This window comes from Balaenoptera musculus, chromosome 7 (assembly GCF_009873245.2).
Source record: "Balaenoptera musculus isolate JJ_BM4_2016_0621 chromosome 7, mBalMus1.pri.v3, whole genome shotgun sequence".
NCBI lineage: Eukaryota > Metazoa > Chordata > Mammalia > Artiodactyla > Balaenopteridae > Balaenoptera > Balaenoptera musculus.
In genome coordinates this window covers 54,869,019-54,892,105 of record NC_045791.1, presented here as the reverse complement: position 1 = coordinate 54,892,105, position 23,087 = coordinate 54,869,019, and the positions used below count along the sequence as shown (strand labels likewise).

Sequence of the window (23,087 nt, the reverse complement as noted above, 5' to 3'; positions counted from 1 at the left end):
TGGCCAATAAAATGTGAATGAAAGTTTAAGAGCAGGATGTGATTTACCACATTACCTTTTACCTTCCTTGGCAAGACAATCTTGGAAGCATGTGTCAAGTGGAGGGACTGTGATAAGCAGAGCTCTCCTGCCAACCAGAGTTGGACATGTAAAATTAATGAGAAACAAACTTTTGTTATGTCAAGCCACTGAGATTTGGGGATTGTTTGTTACTGTACCACCACCTCACTAGTTCCAATTGATGTGTTAGGTTATAATTTTAGTCAGTGTAGGTGCTCAATAAATGTTTGAATTGAATACATTGAAATTTGAGGGCAGAAGAAAATATACAAATTCTGAAACTGCCAAGATACAGCTTTTTGGCTTATATTCCTTATAATAGCCAAGCCCACACATGGACTAAGTGCCCTCTTTTATGTATAGGTAATATGGCAGAGAGATTGTAGAAGACTCAGGAAAAATTAGAGAACAATGAAACTTGTAACATTTTAACTAGAAATAATTGTTCAAAGCTATACGTAGCATCATTATGGTTTACTGGATCATTTAAAGCATTGTTTCCTATTTCTGGTGGTAGAAACTCAAATTAAGATTGTTGAATCCATAGAAAGTGTAGTGAATAATCCTTAGAAAAAGTAATATGCATTTTAAACACAGGATTGAGGAAATCAAGGGACTCTTTTGTTTAAAGGGAATATTTTTTTAAATGAGGTGGGTAGGGGAAAAACCCCAAACCATTATTTTTTTCTAACCCTAGTGTCAGTGGCAGCAACATCAGTTTTAGTTCAGTGCTAGAGTAGAACCTAACCTCAAATGAAGCCTTAGGTAGAACTCCAGTGTATAACACTGATCTTATGGGGTTGCTCTGATTTATATGAGGGCCTGAGACTTTATACATAGTCATCTTTTCTGCTGACACCTGTAGTGTCTTTTAAGGAACTATAGTTTGAAAATCCCTGTGCTGGAGCAGGTATAGCCACTGTGGCCATCTTCATTTTTTTTTTTTTTTTTTAACATTTAAAAAAAATTTATTTGTTTGTTTGGGCTGCGTTGGGTCTTTGTTGCTGCACGGGCTTTCTCTAGTTGCGGTGAGTGGGTGCTACTCTTCATTGTGGTGCACGGGCTTCTCATTGCGGTGACTTCTCTTGGTGCAGAGCACGGGCTCTAGGTGCATGGGCTTCAGTAGTTGTGGCTCGCGGGCTCTAGAGCGCTGGCTCAGTAGTTGTGGCGCACAGGCTTAGTTGCTCTGTGGCATGTGGGATCTTTCCGGACCAGGGGTCAAACCCATGTCCCCTGCATTGGCAGGCAGATTCTTAACCACTGTGCCACCAGGGAGGTCCCCATCTTCATTTTTTTCAGTTTGGGTTTCTTAGGAAAAGCTTTAGGTTCTTTCTGTAGACCTAATTTATCCAATATTTATACACAGTTTTAACAATCCTGGCTGATTTCCAAGTTTAAAACTGGCTTGGAAGATAAACATTAGAATGGACAATGGATGTGTAGCCTGAGAGATGGAGGATGGAAGAGTTGGGAAGAAGGCAAAAAAAACCCCCCAAAAAACCCACAAGTAGATACAAGAAATAAAAAGCCAGAATTCTGTATATGTTTTTAGTACAATGTTCTAGGGCTTGTTTACTACCATAAATTATTTTTAATAATGAATTTGAGTCATTAGACTGAGCTTCCCACTAAAGAAAGTAGGTAAATGTATAATTAATTCTGGAGAGATTTCCATTCAAAATATGGTAACCTGTAGTTATCTGGTAAACTATCATCCTAAACAACTCATTCCCTGAAGGTTTAAAATTTTAGACGTTTTCTATGTATTTTTAAAGTGATATACAAATAATTAAACATTGAAGTAGTAGATCATACTCCCAACGTTTAATTTTTTAAAGAGGTTTGTTTGTTTGTTTGTTTGTTTTTGGCTGCGTTGGGTCTTCCTTGCTGTGCATGGGCTTTCTCTAGTTGCAGCGAGTGGGGTCTTCTCTTGTTGCGGAGCACGGGCTCTAGGCGCACGGGCTTCAGTAGTTGTGGCTCGCAGGCTCTAGGGCACAGGCTCAGTAGTTGTGGAACACGGGCTTTGTTGCTCCGCGGCATGTGGGATCTTCCCGGACCAGGGCTCGAACCCGTGTCCCCTGCATTAGCAGGTTGATTCTCAACCACTGCGCCACCAGGGAAGTCCTTTTAAAGAGTTTTTAATAATTAAAACTTACAAAAGAAATCCAGGTTATATAAATTTGAGAAGATGAGCATATAGTATACTATATGCTATATGCTATTGCCATTGTATTTCAACAAATTATGATAATATATAGTATTCAAACAACTATCTGTTCTTCCATAGCTATTTTTTAAAAGAGTGTTTTAACAGATGACTGCAAACCAGTTTTTTTTTTTGACTGCGCTGCGAGGCTTGCAGGATCTTAGTTCCCCAACCAGGGATTGAACTTGGGCCCCTGGCAGTGAAAGCGCCGAGTCCTAACCACTGACTCTCCATGGAATTTCTGACGGCAAACCAGTTTGAAAGAGAATTTTCTTGCAACATGAAATTAGAATGGATTAGTAGTAGAATTAATGTAGAGCTATATTTTGCACCCTTGGTGAGTAACATAAACATAGATTTGTGAACATGGGAGAAGATATGTTTATCTGCTGGATGAATGATATGAAAACTGAGAATAGGATTGTGAGAGGTGAGGTTAAAAAAAAAAAATCATGTATAACTTACTACGTTTTTGTATATTTTCCCTCTTGGCCTTCCTAAGAAGACTTTAAAAAAAAAATTGGTCCTGAATTGCTTAGGCTAAGGAGGTGTTTTGCTTATTCCAATGATGATTCGGTGCTAGGGAGGTAAGCTACTGTAGGGATCCAATTTATATTGTGGTCACGGTTTGTTTTGAATGAAGAGCAAAATTATATCTTCCAGTTTAAATACTAGTATTATTCATAACATGTGACTTCTGGTCATCATCTTGTCTCTAAAAATTGAATCTACTCTTAGGATGAATGTTTGGTACTGTTAGGATTTGAATAGTGAGAGTTGTGAGAGCTGCTGGTAACAGATCACTTTCTTATTGTTTCTTAGAGGGCAATCAGGGCTTTTTGAGAACTATCTTTTTGTTATTATTTTAACCTGGGGGAGTGTTGGAGGAAAACAGCTTTTACTTTTTAAAAAACTTTGGAATAGTTTTAAAGTAGTCTTTATAAATCTGAAATTAGAGAGGAAAACTAGTCTCTGCAGCTAATGGAGGAAGGGATGGATCTTAGCAAAGAGTACTGTCTGCAGTAATATCTTATATTGATGTGTATCCTTCATAGTTAATTTGAACTTATCTGTGACACTGAAGATTTTATCTGTAAGATTCCTAACATAAGTCATCTGTGGGAGTGGGAAGTAACAGGGGAGATTTTCCCAGATTTTTAAAAATTATAGTAAAAAACACATAACATTAAATTTACCATTTTAACCATTTTAAGTGTATAGTTCAGTAGTGTTAAATATATTCACACTGTTGTGCAACAGGCTGTAGAACTTTACATGTTGAAAAACTGAAAATCTGTATCCATTCCCCTTCTTTACTCTTCCTAGCCCTTGGCAACCACCATTCTATGTTCTGTCTATGATTTTGTCTACTTTAGATACTTCATATTAGTAGACTCATACAGCATTTGTCCTTTTGTGATTGGCTTATTTCACTTAGTGTAATGTTCTCAAGGTTCATCCATGTTGTAGCACATGACAAGATTTCCTTTTTAAGGCTGCACAATATTTCATTGTATGTATATACATTTTCTTTATCTTCCCCAGATTTTTTAAGTCGCACTGATTTGAACAAACTACAGTTAAAACCACATATTCATATGTAAGGAGGCTAGACTGCTATTCCTGAGAACTAGCCCTGGGAGGGAACTGATTTTTTTGGTTTGGTTTTTTTATTGAAGTATAGTTGATTCACAGTGTTGTGTTAATTTCTGCTGTACAGCAAAGTGATTCAGTTATATATACATTCTTTTAAAAATTATTTTCCATTATGGTGTATTACAGGATATTGAATACAGTTCCCTGTGCTATACAGTAGGACCTTGTTTATCCATTCTGTATATAATGGTTTGCATCTGCTAACCCCAGACTCCCAATCCATCCCTCCCCCATACCCCCTCCCTCTTGGCAATCACAAGTCTGTTCTCTAAGGACATGGATTCTTTGAATAAGATATTGTCAGGCCCTTGACATTTGCCCTACATTGTGCTCTACCCTACATTGTGCTCTACCTCAGAGGTCTCAGACTTTGCAAAGTTACACACAGGTAATGTTTCCCATCCCAGTTTTCCCCAAATTATTATTATGACCACCGTAGGGTTGCCAGAATTTGGATGGAGGGACGGTGCTAGGTATGGACATTTTCAAAAGCGAGGGAACTGATTTTTAACAATACTTATAATATGGTTTTGCATAATTCTTTGTCTTATGTCCTGGCTTCAGCACTTTTCACATTTGACTTCAGGCAAATGACTTAACCTCTTTGTTTTCTCATATAGAAGGTAGGGAGAAAAGTATGACTAAAACCTTAGGGTAGTTGGGAGTATGAAGTAAGTCACTGTATGTTAAGTGCTTGTAATAGTGTCCAACAAGTAGTAAATCTTACATGTTATTGTCATGATAGAGTAGAACACTGTTCCTTTTTTTTTTTTTTTACATCTTTATTGGAGTATAAAAATGCTTTACAATGCTGTGTTAGTTGCTGCTGTACAACAAAGTGAATCAGCTATATGTATACATATATCCCCATATCCCCTCCCTCTTAAGCCTCCCTATCCCATCCCTCTAGGTTGTCACAAAGCATCAAGTTGATCTCCTTGTGCTGTGAAGCATCTTCCCACTAGCCATCCATTTTACATTTGGTAGTGTATATATGTCAGTGCTACTCTCTCACTTCATCCCAGCTTCCCCCCGCCCAACCCGTGCCCTCAAGTCCGTTCTCTACGTCTGCGTCTTTATTCCTGCCTTGCCACTAGGTTCACGAGTACAGCTTTTTAAAATTCCGTATATATGCATTAGCATACGGTATTGAACACTGTTCCTTTAACAGTAACTTATTTAGTACTTCAGATTAAATAAAGTGAAGTTAGTATTTCACTGTTCACAGTGGTATATTAATTGCAGGTCATAGTCTTTCTCATATATTTGTGGTATGTCTGTAAAATGAGGTCTTCTGTAAGGCATATTAGAAAATCAGTCATTTCCAGTTACGTTTATATCTATGTGTGTGTATCTTACAAAAGCTTGTATTGTTTAGATTTACTAGGAAGAATACTCCTATTAATGTATAATCTCCAGTTGGGTAGAAACGGTTTGAAAATAATTTGGGAAACTGCTGTAAAAAAAAAAAAATAGAAAGGGGTTGGATTTGAAAAAGATGAGTAGAGATGAAATTAAAGATTAAATTTAAGTGGGGGAGGGGGGAGGGAGCAATCATAGAAGAGTAATGATCCAAATCTAAGGAGATAGGGTTTACGGGAAAGAGATTGCTTCATGTTAAAGCAGAGATTTTATATATATAAAGTTTATATTTGTTAAAGAAATAAAATTTGGTTTTAAAACCTTCCCCTAAAGTGTTAACCTCTTTTGATCAAATTAGTGAACTTATATTTTTAGGAATCCATGTCTGTAGTTTAGAACTATCCCCTTGAAAGAAAAACTAGAAAAAAAAGACTTGGTAGCTCTGAAATGTCCATAGGAATCTAAATAGTTATGAACGTGAAAATCTAATTAAATAATGTACGAAATCTTGTAGGATTATCCTGTAATTCTGTTTAGGTGGTTTTTATAGCAGGTGAAACTGATTAAAGAAAAAATGTAAGTAAAATAAACTTTCAGAATCAAATGAAGTAATTTCATCAGTACTTTAAAAATTGAAGTCAGAGAACATGAAAGCCTTTGATAAGAACAACAAAATCCTAATGATACGCTATTGATAAAGGAGAATGTCTCATTTTATCAATAGTACTGTAATTCATATTTATCTAGTGTTATTTAAATTAAATATGCATGTTTCAGACTTGATAAACCAGTAAAGAATTTATCTTAAATATTCAATTAGCTCTGTTGACAAATAAGTAGCAAATAGTCTCAGGAGGAAGCGTTTAACATTTTCTTCTGGTAATATTTTTAATAGAAATCTAAACATGCCGTGAGTTATTAATGCTTAACTAATATTGATTATGCAGATTGCCATTGGTGCCTTCACTAATTCCATGTCATTTGTGTTTGTGTTACATATGATAAGCCTGCTCACTTGCCCACTTTTTGTTGCTTTTAGCATGCTGCTGCATATTGCTGTTTATGTGTACTTGGATATGCTTGGATTAAATGGAATTGTATTTTTTGGTTTTAACTGAATATCCTTCAGAGTGGACAAGTGGCTTTAATATTCATGTAAAGAAACCATGGATTGAATAGAAAAGAAATGCAAGTATCCCTGAAAATGGTAGAGTTTCCATCTGCTATTGATAACACTGAAGCTTACCTAAATATTGTTGTGACATTATCTAATATTGAGCTATCACAGTTAACAATACATTTGTTTATCTTATATAACTATTTGTGTTTTATAATGTTTAATAATCAGTTAGAATAGTATTACTTGTATATACTTAATAAACACATTTACGGGGTGCATGTTCACAACTTTACTAATAGTGTCGACCAATCAAGAAGATTTGGAGACCACTGGCTTCATCCTCTTCCTAATCCACAAAAACAGCCAAACTCTTTGAAGTCATCAGTGCTATATAGTGGTGTCTATGGGAAGTTGGATCCATCTACACCCTCACCACCACACTTCCGTACGCCAGTCTCTACTTTTTTGGTATTCCTCTACTTAAAGTGTATTAATGACATGTTAAAATAATACCTTTCTATTATTTTGTGTTTGTCCATTGGCTATACGAGAAAATTAGTCTTATCTTTGTAACCATACTGTGTGTGTGTGTGTGTGTGTATTTTTTCATCATTTAAAGTCTCTGTTTCTCTCTCTTTTCCTTTAGCTCTTACCGAGGTGTGCAGGAAATTGGAAAAAAAATTTGTTCATTTATATATCCCTTTCACAAACTTGTTTTATTGGGGTAGGCCTTGAAAACAACTATAACTATCGCACAGAGATACTGTCAGTCATATACCAGGCCAGATGAAGCGGACATTTAAGCATTTTGAGGTAGAGAATAGATGTAATCAAAACCAGTGCTGTTAGTATATAAAGTTCTTAAATGTATACTCAAATGTCCTTGAGAATTTGTTTCCATTGCTTACGTTTTTTTCTTGCGTTTAAAACTTGTTATTCCTTAAGTACCAAAAGTCAAGTTTAAATAAGCATATTCATTTTTATATTACTAGTGTATATCATACAGGTAGTGCTACTGAAAATAAAGGTTAGTTTACACTATTTCAGGTAGTGTTATGTGTTAAATCTACCCTTGTGGGCTAGTTTAGGACCTTCAGTGCCCTTTTTATAATGCTTGCTTTCCCCGCAGAACTCTTGGAAAGACTTGTATATACTTGTTTCTAGTTCATCTCCTTCCATTTTCTTGAATGTACTCTGGGCAGGGTTGTATTCTCACTTCTCTATTGGAACAGCTCTTGTCAAGATATTACCACATTGTTACATCCAAAAGTCATTTCTTAATCCTCATTTTACTTGACTGACAAGCATTTGACATCTTTGATTATTTTCTTCTTGAAATGATTTCTTCACTTGGCTTTTGGATACCAGCTTCCTCCTGTCTCACTGGCTTTTTTTCTTTTTTTTTTTTTTTAAATCTCCTCTGCTTGTCAGCTTTGAAGTGCCTAGGGTTTCTTCCTATATATATATATATATATATATATATATATATATATATATACTCCATTCCAGGTGACTCTCAGTAACCAACTATAAATGTTGACGATGCCCAAATTTATATCTGTGGGCCATACTTCTGTTTGAACTCTAGATCCGTCAGCTGCCTAATCAACATGATCATTTGGATACTTCATAGGTACTTCAAAACTTTCATATCCAAAAATGGACCCCTGAATGGCACCCCTCTCCCATAATTTTTTCTACCTCCACTCTACTCTGTTTCAGTTAATGGCAACTCCATCTTTTTAGTTGCTTGGGACTAAAACCTTGGAGTTATATTTAACTCCTTGTTCTCACACCTCACATAAAACCCTGCTATCAAATCTGTTAGCAAATGTCTTTGACTCTACCTACAAAATATTTCCTGATTCTGACCATTCCTTACCACTTCCTCATTAACTAGTTTTACGCCACTGTATCACCTCACTACTCTCAGTGGCTTCACTCACTGAATAAAATGTAAACTTTTAGTGGCCTACAAGGTAGTACACAATGTATAACATCATATATAATCTTATCCCACCTTTACATTTTTATCCCTGCTATCTTATCACTTACTACTCTTCTTTCACATTCATTTTTTTCTAGCCGCACAGGCCTCCTTGCATTTCTCTGAACACACCAAGCATACATCCACCTTGCTCTTCCTTCTACCTGGAATACTTCCCCCACCTTCTTGCTCCTTTGCCTCCTTCAGGGTCAGATGTCACCGTATTAGCAAAGCTTTTTCTGGCCACTTATTTAAAACAGCAAGTACTTCTCTCCTTTCACTTTCTGTCTATCCTTACCTCACTTTATTCCCATAACAGTTCACCACCACACAAAATGCTGTGTACAGTTGACCCTTGAACATGGGTTTGAACTGCTCAAATCCATTTACACGCAGAGTTTTTTCAATAGTAAGTACAACAGTATTACACTACACGATCTGCAGTTGGTTGAATTGGCAGATGTATACGGAGGGAGAACCATAAGTTACACAACGGCACTCCCAACTCTGCATTGTTCAGGGGTCAGCCATATTTACTCGATTATTTGTTCTGTCTTTTCCCACTAAAAAGGAAACTTGATAAAGACATGAGCTTAACTGTTGTTAACTTTTATCCTTAGAACCTAGAACAGTGACTGGCATATTGTAATCACTCACATATTTGTAGAGAATAACACTATGTCCTAAACTTCAAATTTACTTAATTTTTGGAGCACAGTCATCTTTTTTTTTTCTTTTGATTATGACTTTATTCTTGTACGATAAAATCCCATAGACATTTTTTTTTCCTTTTCTCTTTTTTCCCTTTAATTCTTTGTCCCATAGCACAGTGCCTGATATCCAGTAGATTCTTAATAATTACTGAATATGGAAGTGTATTGTCATGAGTTTAAGACACTGGAAATTCAAATGAGAAATAAAATGTGATTTATTTCCTGGTCTTGCTACTGCGTTATCTTAATGAGGGGTTTATTAATTTTGTATGGACTAGTGCTTAAGAGTGCAGGCTCCGGAATCCAAATGCCTGGGTTCAGATCCAGTGCAATGCTTTGCTGGGAGCCCAGTCATCTTAAGGTTTTGTTTGTTTGTTTGTTTATGTTTTTGTTTTTAATTCCAGTGGTGGGAGAAGGGGCTAGTTGGTTATATTGGAACTAGAGATGAAACCACAACAAACACTGATTGACTGTCTTTAACAAATTCCCTAAGTAGTCTCCTATAGATTACTTTAAAATTTTTTATTTAGAATGATCTTTCAAAGTATAATATACACTTAGAAAAATGTGCAAATCATATGTGTGTAACTTGATGAATTTTTATAAAACAAACACATAGGAAAAATTACCACCTGGATCAAGAAATAAGATATTGCCAGCAGTTCCTCAATCTCCCTGTACCCAGTCATTACGCCTCGTAAAGGTAGGCAGTCACTGTATAGTAGTGTTTCCTGTTGCTTTGAGCTTTATTTAAATGGTATATCTGTCTCTCTATAGATATAAGTATTATATGTAAGAGAGAGTGTGTGTGTGCCTTCTTTTGTTTAAAATTATGTCTGTGATGTTCCTGTTGCATGTAAGTTGTTAATTTTCATTGTTTTAACATATTCCACAGTATGAATGAATATATTATGATTTTTCTATTCCAACACTAGTGGATATATGAGTTACTTCCAGTTTAGGATGAATTTCTGTACTTTTGGTGTCATGTGTATATGCCTTTCCGTTGGAGTGAAATTGCTTCCGTTATAGGGTATACATAGGTTCATCTTTAAAAGATACAGTCAAAAGATTTCCAAAGTTGTTATACTGATTTACACACCCACCAGCAGTGTGGGAGAGTTTCAGTTGCTCTATTACTTTGCTAACAGGTGGCCTGTTAAATAGTTTTAGCCATCTTGGTGGATGTGTAGGATATTTCACTATGATTTTAATTTTAATTTTCCTGGTATCTAATAATATTGAGTACCTTTTCATACTTCTGTGGGCCATTTTGGTGGGTATTACTTCCCCTTCTCCTGAGCTTTATAAACAGTAGATTTCTAAGAATAACTAGGTACCATGTAGGACACTAATGCAGCATGGTAAAAAAATATTTTGCTATTATCTACGCTAAGATATAGAGGAAGATACAAACTTGACTGCCTAGTACTGAAGACCTGTTTTTAAGGTGTCTGTATTAAATTGATAATGCAAGTTGGCAAAGAGGAATTATTTAAGATTTACTAGATGGGTGAAATTTATGATTAAGATTCTAAAATACCCCAGATGTGTATGAGCAAGAAAAATGATTGAAAATTGGGTATAACACTTGTTGGGCAAATAATTTATTGTCTTTAATGAGCACTTTGTGGTCCTGTCCATATGAACTGACTTTCTTTTGTTTTCAGTAAGTGATGCTAGAAAATTAAGTATCCATTTGAGATAAAATTAAATTTTTAAAATCTTCTCTATATGTATTATCTGCAGATAGAAGGAGCATAGGGAAGTAGAGGGCAGAGTTTTCCAGGTAGATTATTACCTAGACTGGAAGTTCCTCCTTAAGGAAGGGTTTGTTCATTTAGTCAGATTGTATTTTCTGAGCACTTTTGAGTGAAGCATTTATTATCTAAAGGGATGTATGAGCCAGTAAGTAGAATTAATTCTACCATAAGCATGTATAAGGGAGATGACATTTGAACTAACCTTGAAGGATAAGTAGAGGTTAGTTACGTGAAAAAGGAAAAGAGCTAGAAAACAGTCCAGGCAAGAGAGGCACATACTTACGGGTGTGACATTGAGAAAGGACATGGGTTCTGACAATGATGAGAATTTCAGTATTTTAATACTGAAGTTGGAAGAGCAGTTGCGGCCAGATTGAGAAGGTTCTTGAGTACCAAGTTAACAAGTTAGTACTTAATACTGTAGAAAATAGAGAGTTAGTGCAGGTAATGAATCAGACAAGTGATGCCATTAGATTTTGTATTTAGGAGAAGATTCTGGAAGCTCTGTAGAAGTTGGATTGGCAGAAGAGAGAGATGAGAGGCTGGGAATGAACTGACAGGACTCACCTGAAATTGATGGTTTGAGCAATTAGGTGGCTTGTAATTATCAATAAAGGGGGATGCAGGAGAAGGTTTGGTGAGTGGACAAGATGTGTTCAATTTGGACATGTTATGTTCTATGTGCCTTTGTTTTATTGGAATTCAGTAAGAAAGAGAACTAAGTTATAAGTATCCATGGCCATGACACACTCTTTAAAGGTATTTTGTAGGTTCCAGTAAGAGAATTAGCAATAGGAGTAGGAATGACCTGTAATATCAGTATCCCCTCAGTCAGGTTGTGTTTCATTCTTGCCCTCTCCCATCAGTTGCTTTATTTGTTCTCTACGATTTCTTTAAATCTTCTCTCTCTCTAGACTCCTTTATCTGCTCTTAACATTATTCTGTCGTCCTTTTTCCTTGCTGTCTTGTCACAAATGTAAGATGAGTAGCTTTAAAAACATCTGACAAAATTCCTCATTTTATGGACTTAAAAATTTATCCATCTCTGGATATGTGATATCCATATGCTGTGTCTTTTATTTAACTTGTAAAAAAGCTAATACTATGCAGTATTTGTGCATATATTTAAATGTCTTGTCGTAATGATGCAGGTGGACACCTGATTATAAAGGAACAGAGGTCAGTACTCATTTATGTTGTGTTGTTTGGATGAATTTTATACATATCTAATTCTTCATCCTTTCACTGAGGAAATAGAAACCATTTCCCTTTAATTTCTAGGCATCAAATTCTCTCTGCCTCTGGGGTCTAGCACAGTTCATGGCACATAGTAGCTAATCACTTATTGAATGAATGAATGTGCCTGTATCTTTTCTTCCCTCATGTAACAGAGGCAGAGGTGGCTGTGCTCCAGCAGTTAAGCCTGTAAGTGGTATGGATCATCATCCCCTCCTGACTTCTTAGGGACTTTATTCTTGTGTTTTCAGTCTCTCCCTCTGTAGTGGGTCTTTCTCATGAACACTTACACATGTTCAAGTCTTCCCTGTCTTCAAACATAGAACAAAACTCTTCCTCCCCCAGACTCTCTTTTTCGGTCCCCTTTAGCCTGTAGTGTCATGTTTCTGTCTCCCTCTCAAGCCAGACATTTTAAAAAAACGTATCTGTACTTGTTATTAAACACTTTTTCACTTCTTGCCCATTTTCTTAGTTTCTTTCTTGATTTTTCTGCAGTATTTGATGTTGACCACTTTTCCTTTCTTTAATGTAGCACATTTTTCTGGGTATGCCTTTCCTTCACAGGTTCATCCTCTTCTGCCTGTTCCTTAAATGTCTGCATTCCTCATAGGCTACTTTCTCTTCTCATTCTACTCATAGTCCTTGAATGATCTAACTTACTGCTTTGGATGCACTCCATCTGTGTAGATCCAGCTTTTTTACTGTTTTGTCTCACAAGCTGTTCAGACTCCATGACCAACAACCTTGAATTCATTAACTGTCCTTCTTTACCTCCACCTAAACCTTCTCCAGTGTTTCCTATTGCAGTGAATGGCACCACCATCTACCCTGTTGCCCAGGCCAGAGTGCCCTCTCTTCTCATTTCCCCCCTTGATTCTTAGTTGTAGTTTTTCTGATAAAATAAATTAATTTTAAACTGTTTGAGGCATTTTTCTTGGTTATACATTCTAGTTTTCATTAGTATAAATTCAGGAGCTATTAGGGCACATTTGATTTTTTTAGGCTATTTTTGGCTCCAATTATTAGTGACTGGTATAAATCTAAAATAAATTTCCATTAAGGTTTTTAGTTTACATAAATCAAAATAAAAATGTGTAGGAATTTATGTTTTATCAAAGATGATTATATTCAGTGTTTGTTGTAAATCATGTATTGTGGGGTTTTTTGTTTTCATTTTTATTTTTGTTTTTTTTTGATGGGGGATAGTTGCTTTACAATGTTGTGTTAGTTTCTGCTGTACAATGAAGTGAATCAGCTATATGTATACATATATCCCCTCCCTCTTAGACCTCCCCCCCCCCCCAATCCTGCCCATCTAGGTCACCACAGAGCACCGAGCTGAGCTCCCTGCGCTATACAGCGGTTCCCACTAGCTATCTGTTTTACACACGGTAGTGTGTATGTATATGTCAGTCCCGATCTCCCAGTTCATCCCACCGTCCCTTACCACTCACTCACCGTGTCCACACGTTCGTTCTCTACGTCTGCATCTCTATTCCTGCCCTGCAAATAGGTCATCAGTACCATTTTTCTAGATTCCACATGTATGTGTTAATATACAGTATTTGTGTTTCTCTTTCTGACTTACTTCACTCTGTATGTCAGACTCTAGGTCCATCCACGCCTCTACAAATGACCCAATTTTGTTCCTTTTTATGGCTGAGTAATATTCCATTGTATATATGTGCCGCATCTTCTTTATCCATTCGTCTGTCGATGGGCATTTAGGTTGCTTCCATGCCGTGACTATTGTAAATAGTGCTGCAGTGAACATTGGGGTGCATGTGACTTTTTGAATTATGGTTTTCTCTGGGTATATGCCCAGTAGTGGGATTGCTGGGTCATATGGTAGTTCTATTTTTAGTTTTTTAAGGAACCTCCATACTGTTCTCCATAGTGCTGTATCAGTTTACATTCCCACCAAACAGTGCAAGAGAGTTCCCTTTTCTCCACACCCTCTCCAGCATTTATTGTTTGTAGATTTTTTGATGATGGCCATTCTGACCAGTTTTGATCTGCATTTCTCTAATAATTAGTATGTTGAGCATCTTTTCTTGTGCCTCTTGGCCATCTGTATGTCTTTGGAGAAATGTCTATTTAGGTTTTCTGCCCATTTTTTGATTGGGTTGTTTGTTTTTTTGATATTGAGCTGTATGAGCTGTTTGTATATTGTGGAGACTAATCCCTTGTCAGTTGCTTCATTTGCAAAACATTTTCTCCCATTCTGAGGGGTGTCTTTTCCTCTCGTTTATGGTTTTCTTTGCTGTGCAAAAGCTTTTAAGTTTCATTAGGTGCCATTTGTTTATTTCTGTTTTTATTTTCAGTACTCTAGGAGATGGACCAAAGAAGATCTTGCTGTGATTTATGTCAGAGAGTGTTTTTCCTGTGTTTTCCTCTAAGAGTTTTATAGTGTCTGGTCTTATATTTAGGTCTTTAATCCATTTTGAGTCTATTTTTGTGTATGGTGTTAGGGCGTGTTCTAATTTCATTCTTTTACGTGTAGCTGTCCTGTTTTCCCAGTGCCACTTATTGAAGAGACTGTCTTTTCTCCATTGTATATTCTTGCCTTCTTTGTCATAGATGAGTTGACCATAGGTGTGTGGGTTTATCTCTGGGCTTTCTGTCTTGTTCCATTGATCTATATTTCTGTTTTTGTGCCAGTACCATACTGTCTTGATTACTGTACCTTTGTAGTATAGTCTGAAGTCAGGAAGCCTGATTCCTCCAGCTCCGTTTTTCTTTCTCAAGATTGTTTTGGCTATTCGGGGTCCTCTGTGTTGCCATACAAATTGTAAAAATATGGAATGCTTCATGAATTTGTGTGTCATCCTTGCACAGGGGCTATGCTAATTTTCTCTCTATTCTTCCAATTTTAGTATATGTGCTGCCAAAGCTAGCACTCATGTATTGTTTTCTTTTTTTTTTTTTTTTAAATTAGTTTTCTGAGTTGAAAGAACCTCTTAGTTTCACATAGGAAATGATGTTATATCATTATCGATATAAAGAAAGATGTTTGGCTATGCTGACAGAGTGATGTAACTTCCTGCCATATCCACTCTTCCTCACCATTGCATGCTCATTTTGTTTCCCAGTCTGGTTTATAATAAAACTCATTGAAAATAGAAACTCTCTCATAACTTATGCACCTCCTTCCACAATGATTGTGGTTGTGGCCATTATAGATTTTTAGTAAGGATTGACTTTAAAACTTAAGTTTATGAGTAATAATTTCATTGTACCTACAGATAGGCATAATTTCATTCCCATAGGACCTACATTTTGCATTCCCATAGTACCTACAAATATGCGTAATTGATAACAGGCTGTAAAAAAGACGTTTAAGGCATTAGAATTTGTTCTATTCTGAGTTGACCATTGATTTATTGACTATTTGAACAATTATAACTGAAGTTTCAGATTGTTTTATGACTCAGCTTGCTCAAAAGAAATGGGCTTTCTTAATCAATTTTAAAAAGCAAGCTCTCATGGTGGCTTTATTCTCTCTTTGGCTTAATCTCTGATATTTAGAATAAAATAGATTGTTTTAAAAGAATAATCCACAACAAGGAGCAATGATTATGTTCCACAAACAGATGATTTTTTACTTTTACATAGTATTTATTCATTTTACCTTAGAGAGAGGCTCAGATATCATGCTATCTTTTTGGGCCAGTGGGCTGCTTCTCATCTGTATTTGTTTTCTTCTTTAGACATTAGGATCAAGGAAGAAGAACCTGATCCTGAAGAGTGGCAGCTCAGTGGTGATTCTACATTGAATACCAATGATCTAACACACTTAAGAGTACAGGTGGTAGATGAAGAAGGGGACCAACAACATCAAGAAGGAAAAAGACTTCGAAGGGTAGCTTGCACCTGTCCCAACTGTAAAGAAGGTGGTGGGAGGTATGCACACATGAAACATACTTTTCTTTTTAGACTGTTAATATCATCACCCTAATTTTTGAAATGCTGCATGCCATGTCACTTAACTAAGGGAAATTATTCATTACATGATCATCTTGTGTGTTTGTCTGTATGAGTGTGGCAGAAAAAGTTAGAGAACAAAATATGTGAAATCAAATTTTCAGTTCTAAATGCCTTTTTAAAAAAAACTAACATTACTTAGTTTACTTTAAAAAAAAAGTATAGTAAGATGCCATTTAACAGGCCCATATTGGATATTAGTCTGTTTGCAAACCAGCAGTGGATTTGCCTAAATACTGATTTAAAAGTTGATTCTTCTGTACAGTAGAAACTAACACAACATTGTAAAGCAACTATACTCCAATAAAAATAAATTTTAAAAAAAAGTTGATTCTTAGCCTGAGAATAGCAGTTATGTAATATAAAATAAGTTCAGAATTTGTTAATAAAGCATAAGTATTTTCCATTTTCAACAGAAATGAATAATAAGCCTTAATGAATTTTTTAAAAAGTGGAACTGTAATATTTCCATTCAGTGTTTTTAAAAATAAACATTAAGAAATAATAACATGACAGGAATAAACTCAAAACAGATCAGTAATTATATTAAATGTGATGGATTAAGCTTAATAATTGAGAGATTGACTCTCAGATCATATTTAAAAGACATAAAGTCCAGCCTTATATTGATTATAAGGAACATCTCAAATTGGTGCAGGAATGTTGAAAATAAAGGTATAGAAAAGATTTATTAGGCAAATGTTAACAAAAAGGAAACTTGGACATGGTAAAATTAAGGTGAAAATATCAAATGGATAGATAGGGATATATTTCTTAATGATATGAAGTTTTCACCAAGAAGATTTAATAGCCGTGGTACCTTTTCCCCACAACTTTGAAATATATAGAGCAAAAACTGATAGAACTCTAAAGACATTATAACCATATCCTCTAGTCATAGTGAAAGACCTTAATATACCTCTCTCAGAAATGAACTATATAAATAGACCAGAAAAAAAAAAACAACAACCCTGGTAATACAGTTAATAAACTTGATCTAATAGAGCCTCTCTGCCTCTGAGTTGAATTGTACATTAGCCAGCCCATTCACAATGATAGTAATGACTAGTAACTCTTAATACTGAGAGCCTACTGTGTTCTAGATAGTCTTATAAGTGAGGCATGGAGAGGTTGAATGATTCTTTACAGCATACACAGCTGGGATTTGGACCCAGTTTCTCACCAAGGCCTTAACCACTGCACTGTACTGCCTCCCAGGTGAATTTGCTTCTTCTGCATCTGATCCTTAGGCATTTGTATTTCCTACTGGTGATTATTCACTTGTTTGAAGTTTTACTTATTCTTTGAAATGTTTTGGTCAATTTAAATAAGTTAGTGTGGAATTCTGATTAGACAACTTTTCTGAAATGTACTCTCATTTTTACGGGAACTTTCAAGATAAATTGTTCATGAAAGTCAAATCTAACTGAGGGTCAAGGCCTTGCCTGTGTTTTGCTTATTCTTTTCTTTAAATTGAAAATCTTTTAAAATTATTTTTATTAAATTAATACATGCTCATAAAAATTCAGAAATATAGAGGAGTTTTAAAAGAATACCAAACTTCTACCCTACTTCAAGATGACTATTGTAACATTTTTGTATATATCCTTCCAGACTTTACTCTCACTGTTTTACGTGTCTGTTTTTCTTTTGAAAATTTTTGTGATCATATTTCCAAGTGTACATAGAGTTTGTATCAATTTTTAATGACTATAGTATTCTATTGTATGGATGTGTAAGAATTTAACAACTTTTTTGGGAGTTTATTGTTGAAATTCTAATTCTTACACATATATCTTTGCACATCTGATTATTTCATCAGTATAAGTTGGCAGTGGTGGAATTGTTTTATCAAAGGGAATTGTCTGCTAGAAAGATTGTATCAATTTATACTCCATCAGTGGTGTATGAGAGAGTATCTGTTTTCCCACACCCTTGCCAACAATGGATTTTATAATTTTTAAAAACCTTTTAAAGTCTGAGAGATGAAAAGTAATACCTCACTATTGTTTTATTCAGTATATTTTTGTTACTTTATTAGATTGAACATTTTTTGTTGTGTTATTTTACCATTTCAGAATTTCTTTTGTGAATTATTTCTTTGTCTTTTGTGAATCTGTTAATTTGTCTATCATATGTGCACATATTTTTTTCCAGTTTTACATTGTCTTTCAACTTTGTCAGTGGTTTGCAAAATGCATTTATTTACACAAGTAAAGAAAGTTCTCACTTAAAGTTTGCAAACTTTTTTTTAAGCAGAAAATTTTTAGTTGAGATCCATTATTGTCATGCTATTAAAAGTCTTCCTTAAACTGAGGATTATAAAAATACTCATATTTTTCCAGAACTTTTGTGAGTTCATTTTTAATAACTTATTCTAACAATTAAAATTGAAGTTCTTAAGAAAAAAAACTATTGTTTCTTAGAGCTCATTTGAACAAAATTCAACTAACATGTTCATGATAGGCACAATTGTATCATTGACAGTTGCTGCATCTAATTAATAGAAGCATAACATATAGTAAATCCTGTTCTGCAAAGGTGAGGTAGGTGGCACTTTAAACATTTTAGAATATTAGCCTTTCTTTCCGCAACAGTATTCTTTTAAAAAAATAATAGTATGTATAAAGTGGCATCTTTAGAGAACTAAATTTTATTCTTTTACCTTTTTGAGCAAGGTGTAACATATAATTAAATATTTAAAAACTGTATTCATTTGGGCATTTAGCCAATATTTATTAAGCAGAACCAGACTTCAGAAACTTTATACTCTAGTGGAAGAGACAATTTTATAAAGTAAAATAAATTCTAAAGACGTTATTGTTATATAGGTTTTGTGTGGTTTAGACAACCTCAATCCATTTTTTAAAAAATTAAGTTAATTTGTAAAATCTGTTTTCTTCCCTGTTAGCCTTTCAGTTTGTGTTCCGTTTCTCCTGTCCCAAGCAAAAGACTCGATTTACTTAACTTTTCTTAATTCCTCTACTCAGAATTTAGCTTTATTTATTGTGTCACTCTGTCTTTGCATTATTAAAATTTTGGGAGCAAGTTTAAGCAGTCAAGAAAATGAACTTAAAATTGTTAGTTTTTTAAGATCATGCAATAGGTATTAGGGGTGTAACTATATAAATCAAGAGGAAAACTTACGGTAATCTTTTACTACTTGAAGTTTGTTGATAAATTCACTTCAGTTCTCTTCCTTCACACCACATGCCATAAATCCATATCTGGCATATCTAGATCTTATCTTGAGTACAAATTTTTTTTTTTAAATAAAAACTTGGACCTTGGTATTGGACTTTTTCCCTTATATTGTATATTTTTGTGTGCCCTGTCTCCATTTTTTTTTCTTAGTTGCCTGTCCCATTTTCAGACAACGAGTATGTCTTGTTTCCTTATAATTCAATTGATGAAAACATCTTTCCCTGGATTTTTGGTTCTTTGGGAACTCATATTTGTTGCTGTAATTTGTTATAGTCTTGTGCTTTGTTCGTGCTCTCAAAGCTAAATTTTGCTAAGTTAGTAAAATAGCACTTTTGAATTTATAAGAGCACATTGATTCACCTGAGTGGTAGGATTAGAAGAGAGGCAAGTTATGAGTGTAGAGTGAACTGAATTGGGTTCTCTGTGAAATTGCTATGGTGAACACAATATGTAAAATCGGTTTGTACACCAATAGCCACAGACATTGCTCTTTTTCTTAGGGCCATTTAAGAATAAAACAAATTTAAAAAGCTAAATTAAATGGAAATATTATTGGCTTTGGTTAAGACTTTGGCATTGCAGGTGAGCCAGCAAAACCTGTTTCACTCAACTCAGCTCTTTGAAGAGAGTTGTAGAAATTGGGGGTGGACTGGAGCAGAAACTAGAATTGTGTTAGATTATGACATCCTTGCCCTTGAGACAACAGCATGACTCCTCCTTGTCTTTACTTATGCTATTCCTCTGCCTGGAATGCCTTCCCTCCTTTCTATCTAAATCCTACCCACCTCCTCCACGAAGCCTTCTCTAACTACTGGAGCCCACATTGATGTCTCCCTGTTCAGAACACCTATGGCATCTAACAGCCAGCACTGCACCGTTTAGCACTGTTTGTCCTATGGCAATTTCACATGCTACTGAGTGTGAGTACATTAAAATATAAATGTGGGGAAATATGCATTTTTCCAGTAAAATTTGAAAAACAATAGGTATATTATATACAGGAGGATTTGCAGGCTTATGGAAGGTTTAACAGGCTATACCTAGACTGTGAGATTGTGGGAGGAGGGGAAGTTGGGGGGGTCTTAAATGTACCTTTTTGTAATCTCAGAGAAACTGCAAAGTTTATATAATATGATTTTGACAGTTGATGAGTCTAAAGTGTCATGTTTTTTTATAAACTCATTTGTTTTTATTCAGTAACTAGCCTTTTTTTTTTTTTGAGGTTGAGTAAACATTTTCTATAGTGTTTAATATGATTTGAATATCAGTTCTGGAATCAAGAAAGTTTTCTTCTTGCTTAGGCTAAGATACCTGTGTTCACCCATCTAATAAGCACATATCTTCTAAACCCTGTTCTTGGTATCAAATACTGAAATGTAACAGATGTCAAATTTTGCAATGTGGAGAAACTGCATTTTATTATCTCTCTGATTTATAATTTTGGGTATCTTTGCATGGTTAGTAAGGGAATTTTAACTGTGAAGATAATTTTAATTTATTTCATGTAGTTCTAGGGATCTAAGACAACAGCTTTGTCTAGATTTTTTTCTCTGATTTTCTCCAAGTCAGTGTGTATTCAGGATGCGGCCATACAAATATGGGAATAAATAATGCTTATATCATCTTAATTTGAAGTCTTCTTAAGGTGCCTTAATTGTACCTATGATTAGTTATGCATTTATTGTTGGTTTATTACTTTTTAAATTAGCTGACATCATGACTCTGAATAGACCATTTAGTTTCCGGTACAACTAATTTAATTGGATTGGGCCTATGCATAGAATTTGGGAATGGTTCTGACCGAATAATAAATAACTTTACTGTATATTCCTTATGTATAAAATGTTCTTTTAAATTATATATTTCTTGAGCATATTTACATTTGGACAACACTCAAACATTAGTTGTGGAGTAAAATGAATATGTAAAACTTACTAATTTTTCTTTAAATTAATTTTAAATGGTCTTGGTTTCTGATTGACCTCACGGTGATAATGTCTTCTATTTGAAATTCAACATGGGGAGTATGATATGAGTGATAATGTCCATTTGAATATTTTCATATAAGTATATATTATTCTGTGTGTGTTTTTTAGAGGTACCAATCTTGGGAAAAAGAAGCAACACATTTGTCATATACCAGGATGTGGTAAAGTCTATGGGAAGACCTCACATCTGAGAGCTCATCTGCGTTGGCATTCTGGGGAGCGCCCTTTTATTTGTAACTGGATGTTCTGTGGTAAAAGATTTACTCGAAGTGATGAATTACAGAGGCACAGAAGAACACATACAGGTTACTAATATTTACTTTTAACAGACAAAAGTTAATTGTAAGGCTACATACTACCTTGAATTTTTTTTTTTTTAAGCATACCTTACTGAACTGAATCTTTTAAAATAAGACCAATTACATCCAATTTCTATCTTCAGTAACACCAATGTCAAAACACTAATTCCAAACAAGCCAGTATGGCTTATCTTACAAAATAATGTTTTATTTTATGCAAACTTTGGTTAGCTTTTGTTTTCATATTATTCAGTGTCTTAAGCCACATTTATCTTATCATTGTTAATAACGTTAATGTTTTAAATTAGTTGTGTGCTTTTACTCTTGATCATTATCTTCTTCCTCCTCCTTAACACTGTAATAAAGAATAATTCCTTTTCCTCTGATAAATTCAGGCATTTCACCCTTTCTCTTGTTTTAATATGTGTGAGGTAAGCAAAAGATATTTCACTGAGGAATAACCAAGGCAGTGTTGATGTGAAGTCTCTTTCATTTAATTGTTTTAACACATGGTGTCATGTGGTTGTTACATGAAATGGACCTAGGAATGACCCAAATTGAATTCTAACTTAATATAACATATACAGATAGTTTTCTTCTACTGCCATGTAATGATCAAGGTGTTCATCAGTCTATGCTCAGTACTGAAGAATTGAAAAATATATAATGCATTTACAAAGTTTAGAGAGCTTAGAAGAAAGAACTATGGTGAAATGGTGGACAATATGGATTTTGAAGTCTCTTAGATCTAAATATATAAAATAACCCATGAAGTATGTAGTATTATGTTACATGCTCTACTTGTTTTAATTTTTGTCTCATCAGGTAGGTAGACAGATGAGCTTATTAACCTGTTTGAAACTGCAACAGACAATATAAGAAAGTAGATAAAGTGTGCTTGGAGGCAGAGATCATTATTGCCGGGATAGTAAGATATTTTTGAGCATTGGGCTGGGGTAGACCTTAAGATGGCCCTATAATAGAATTTTCCTCAGTGGAATTTGATCAGCAGGATATAAAAAGAAATAATGTAAAAGGGAAAAAAGGTCTATGATCAAATAAGTGTAGGAAACACTGTGTTAAAGAGGGTTACTATACAAGTCCCTTCAAGGAATGCCTCTTAGGACCTTTAATAGAATGTTAATGAGCACTGTACTTCTCCAAGTCAGGGGAGGTAGTGGCAACCTCTCATTGTGCCATTTTGCCATGGAGTATGTCTCAGGACTAATGTTCCAAGAGAAGCTTTGGGAAATACCTTCCCAGAAGAATAGAATATTATATGAATAGAAGAAGTGAGAGATCATTTGTCACGAGTGAAGATGAGATTTTATTTAACACATTTCTGTTACGTAGGATTGAACCACATTATAGAAGTCATTGGAAGTTAGGTAATGGAGAGTCTAAACTGTTTAGTTATCTGCAGGTTACTCTTGCATTCCCATACCACTTAGTACAGTGGTGAAGTTTTGTACTGTAATAAAATTTGGTATTTAAGGAAGATTTGTCTGG

The 23,087-nt window shown here is 34.9% G+C and overlaps 1 protein-coding gene and 1 non-coding gene across 3 annotated transcripts in view; one reads left to right on the top strand and one right to left on the bottom strand.

The window, feature by feature from the left end:
• SP3 (Sp3 transcription factor) overlaps positions 1 to 23,087 on the top strand; it is a 61,702-nt gene that overhangs the window by 35,923 nt on the left and 2,692 nt on the right. For both annotated transcript variants that reach the window (XM_036856955.1, XM_036856956.1), the window contains exons 5-6: positions 15,814 to 16,006; positions 21,388 to 21,584. In XM_036856955.1, the coding sequence (XP_036712850.1) occupies positions 15,814 to 16,006; positions 21,388 to 21,584 (390 nt within the window). The remainder of the gene's footprint in view (positions 1 to 15,813; positions 16,007 to 21,387; positions 21,585 to 23,087) is intronic.
• Positions 14,897 to 15,003, bottom strand: LOC118898632. The gene has a single exon (XR_005020775.1). It is a non-coding gene; the product is annotated as a U6 spliceosomal RNA (small nuclear RNA).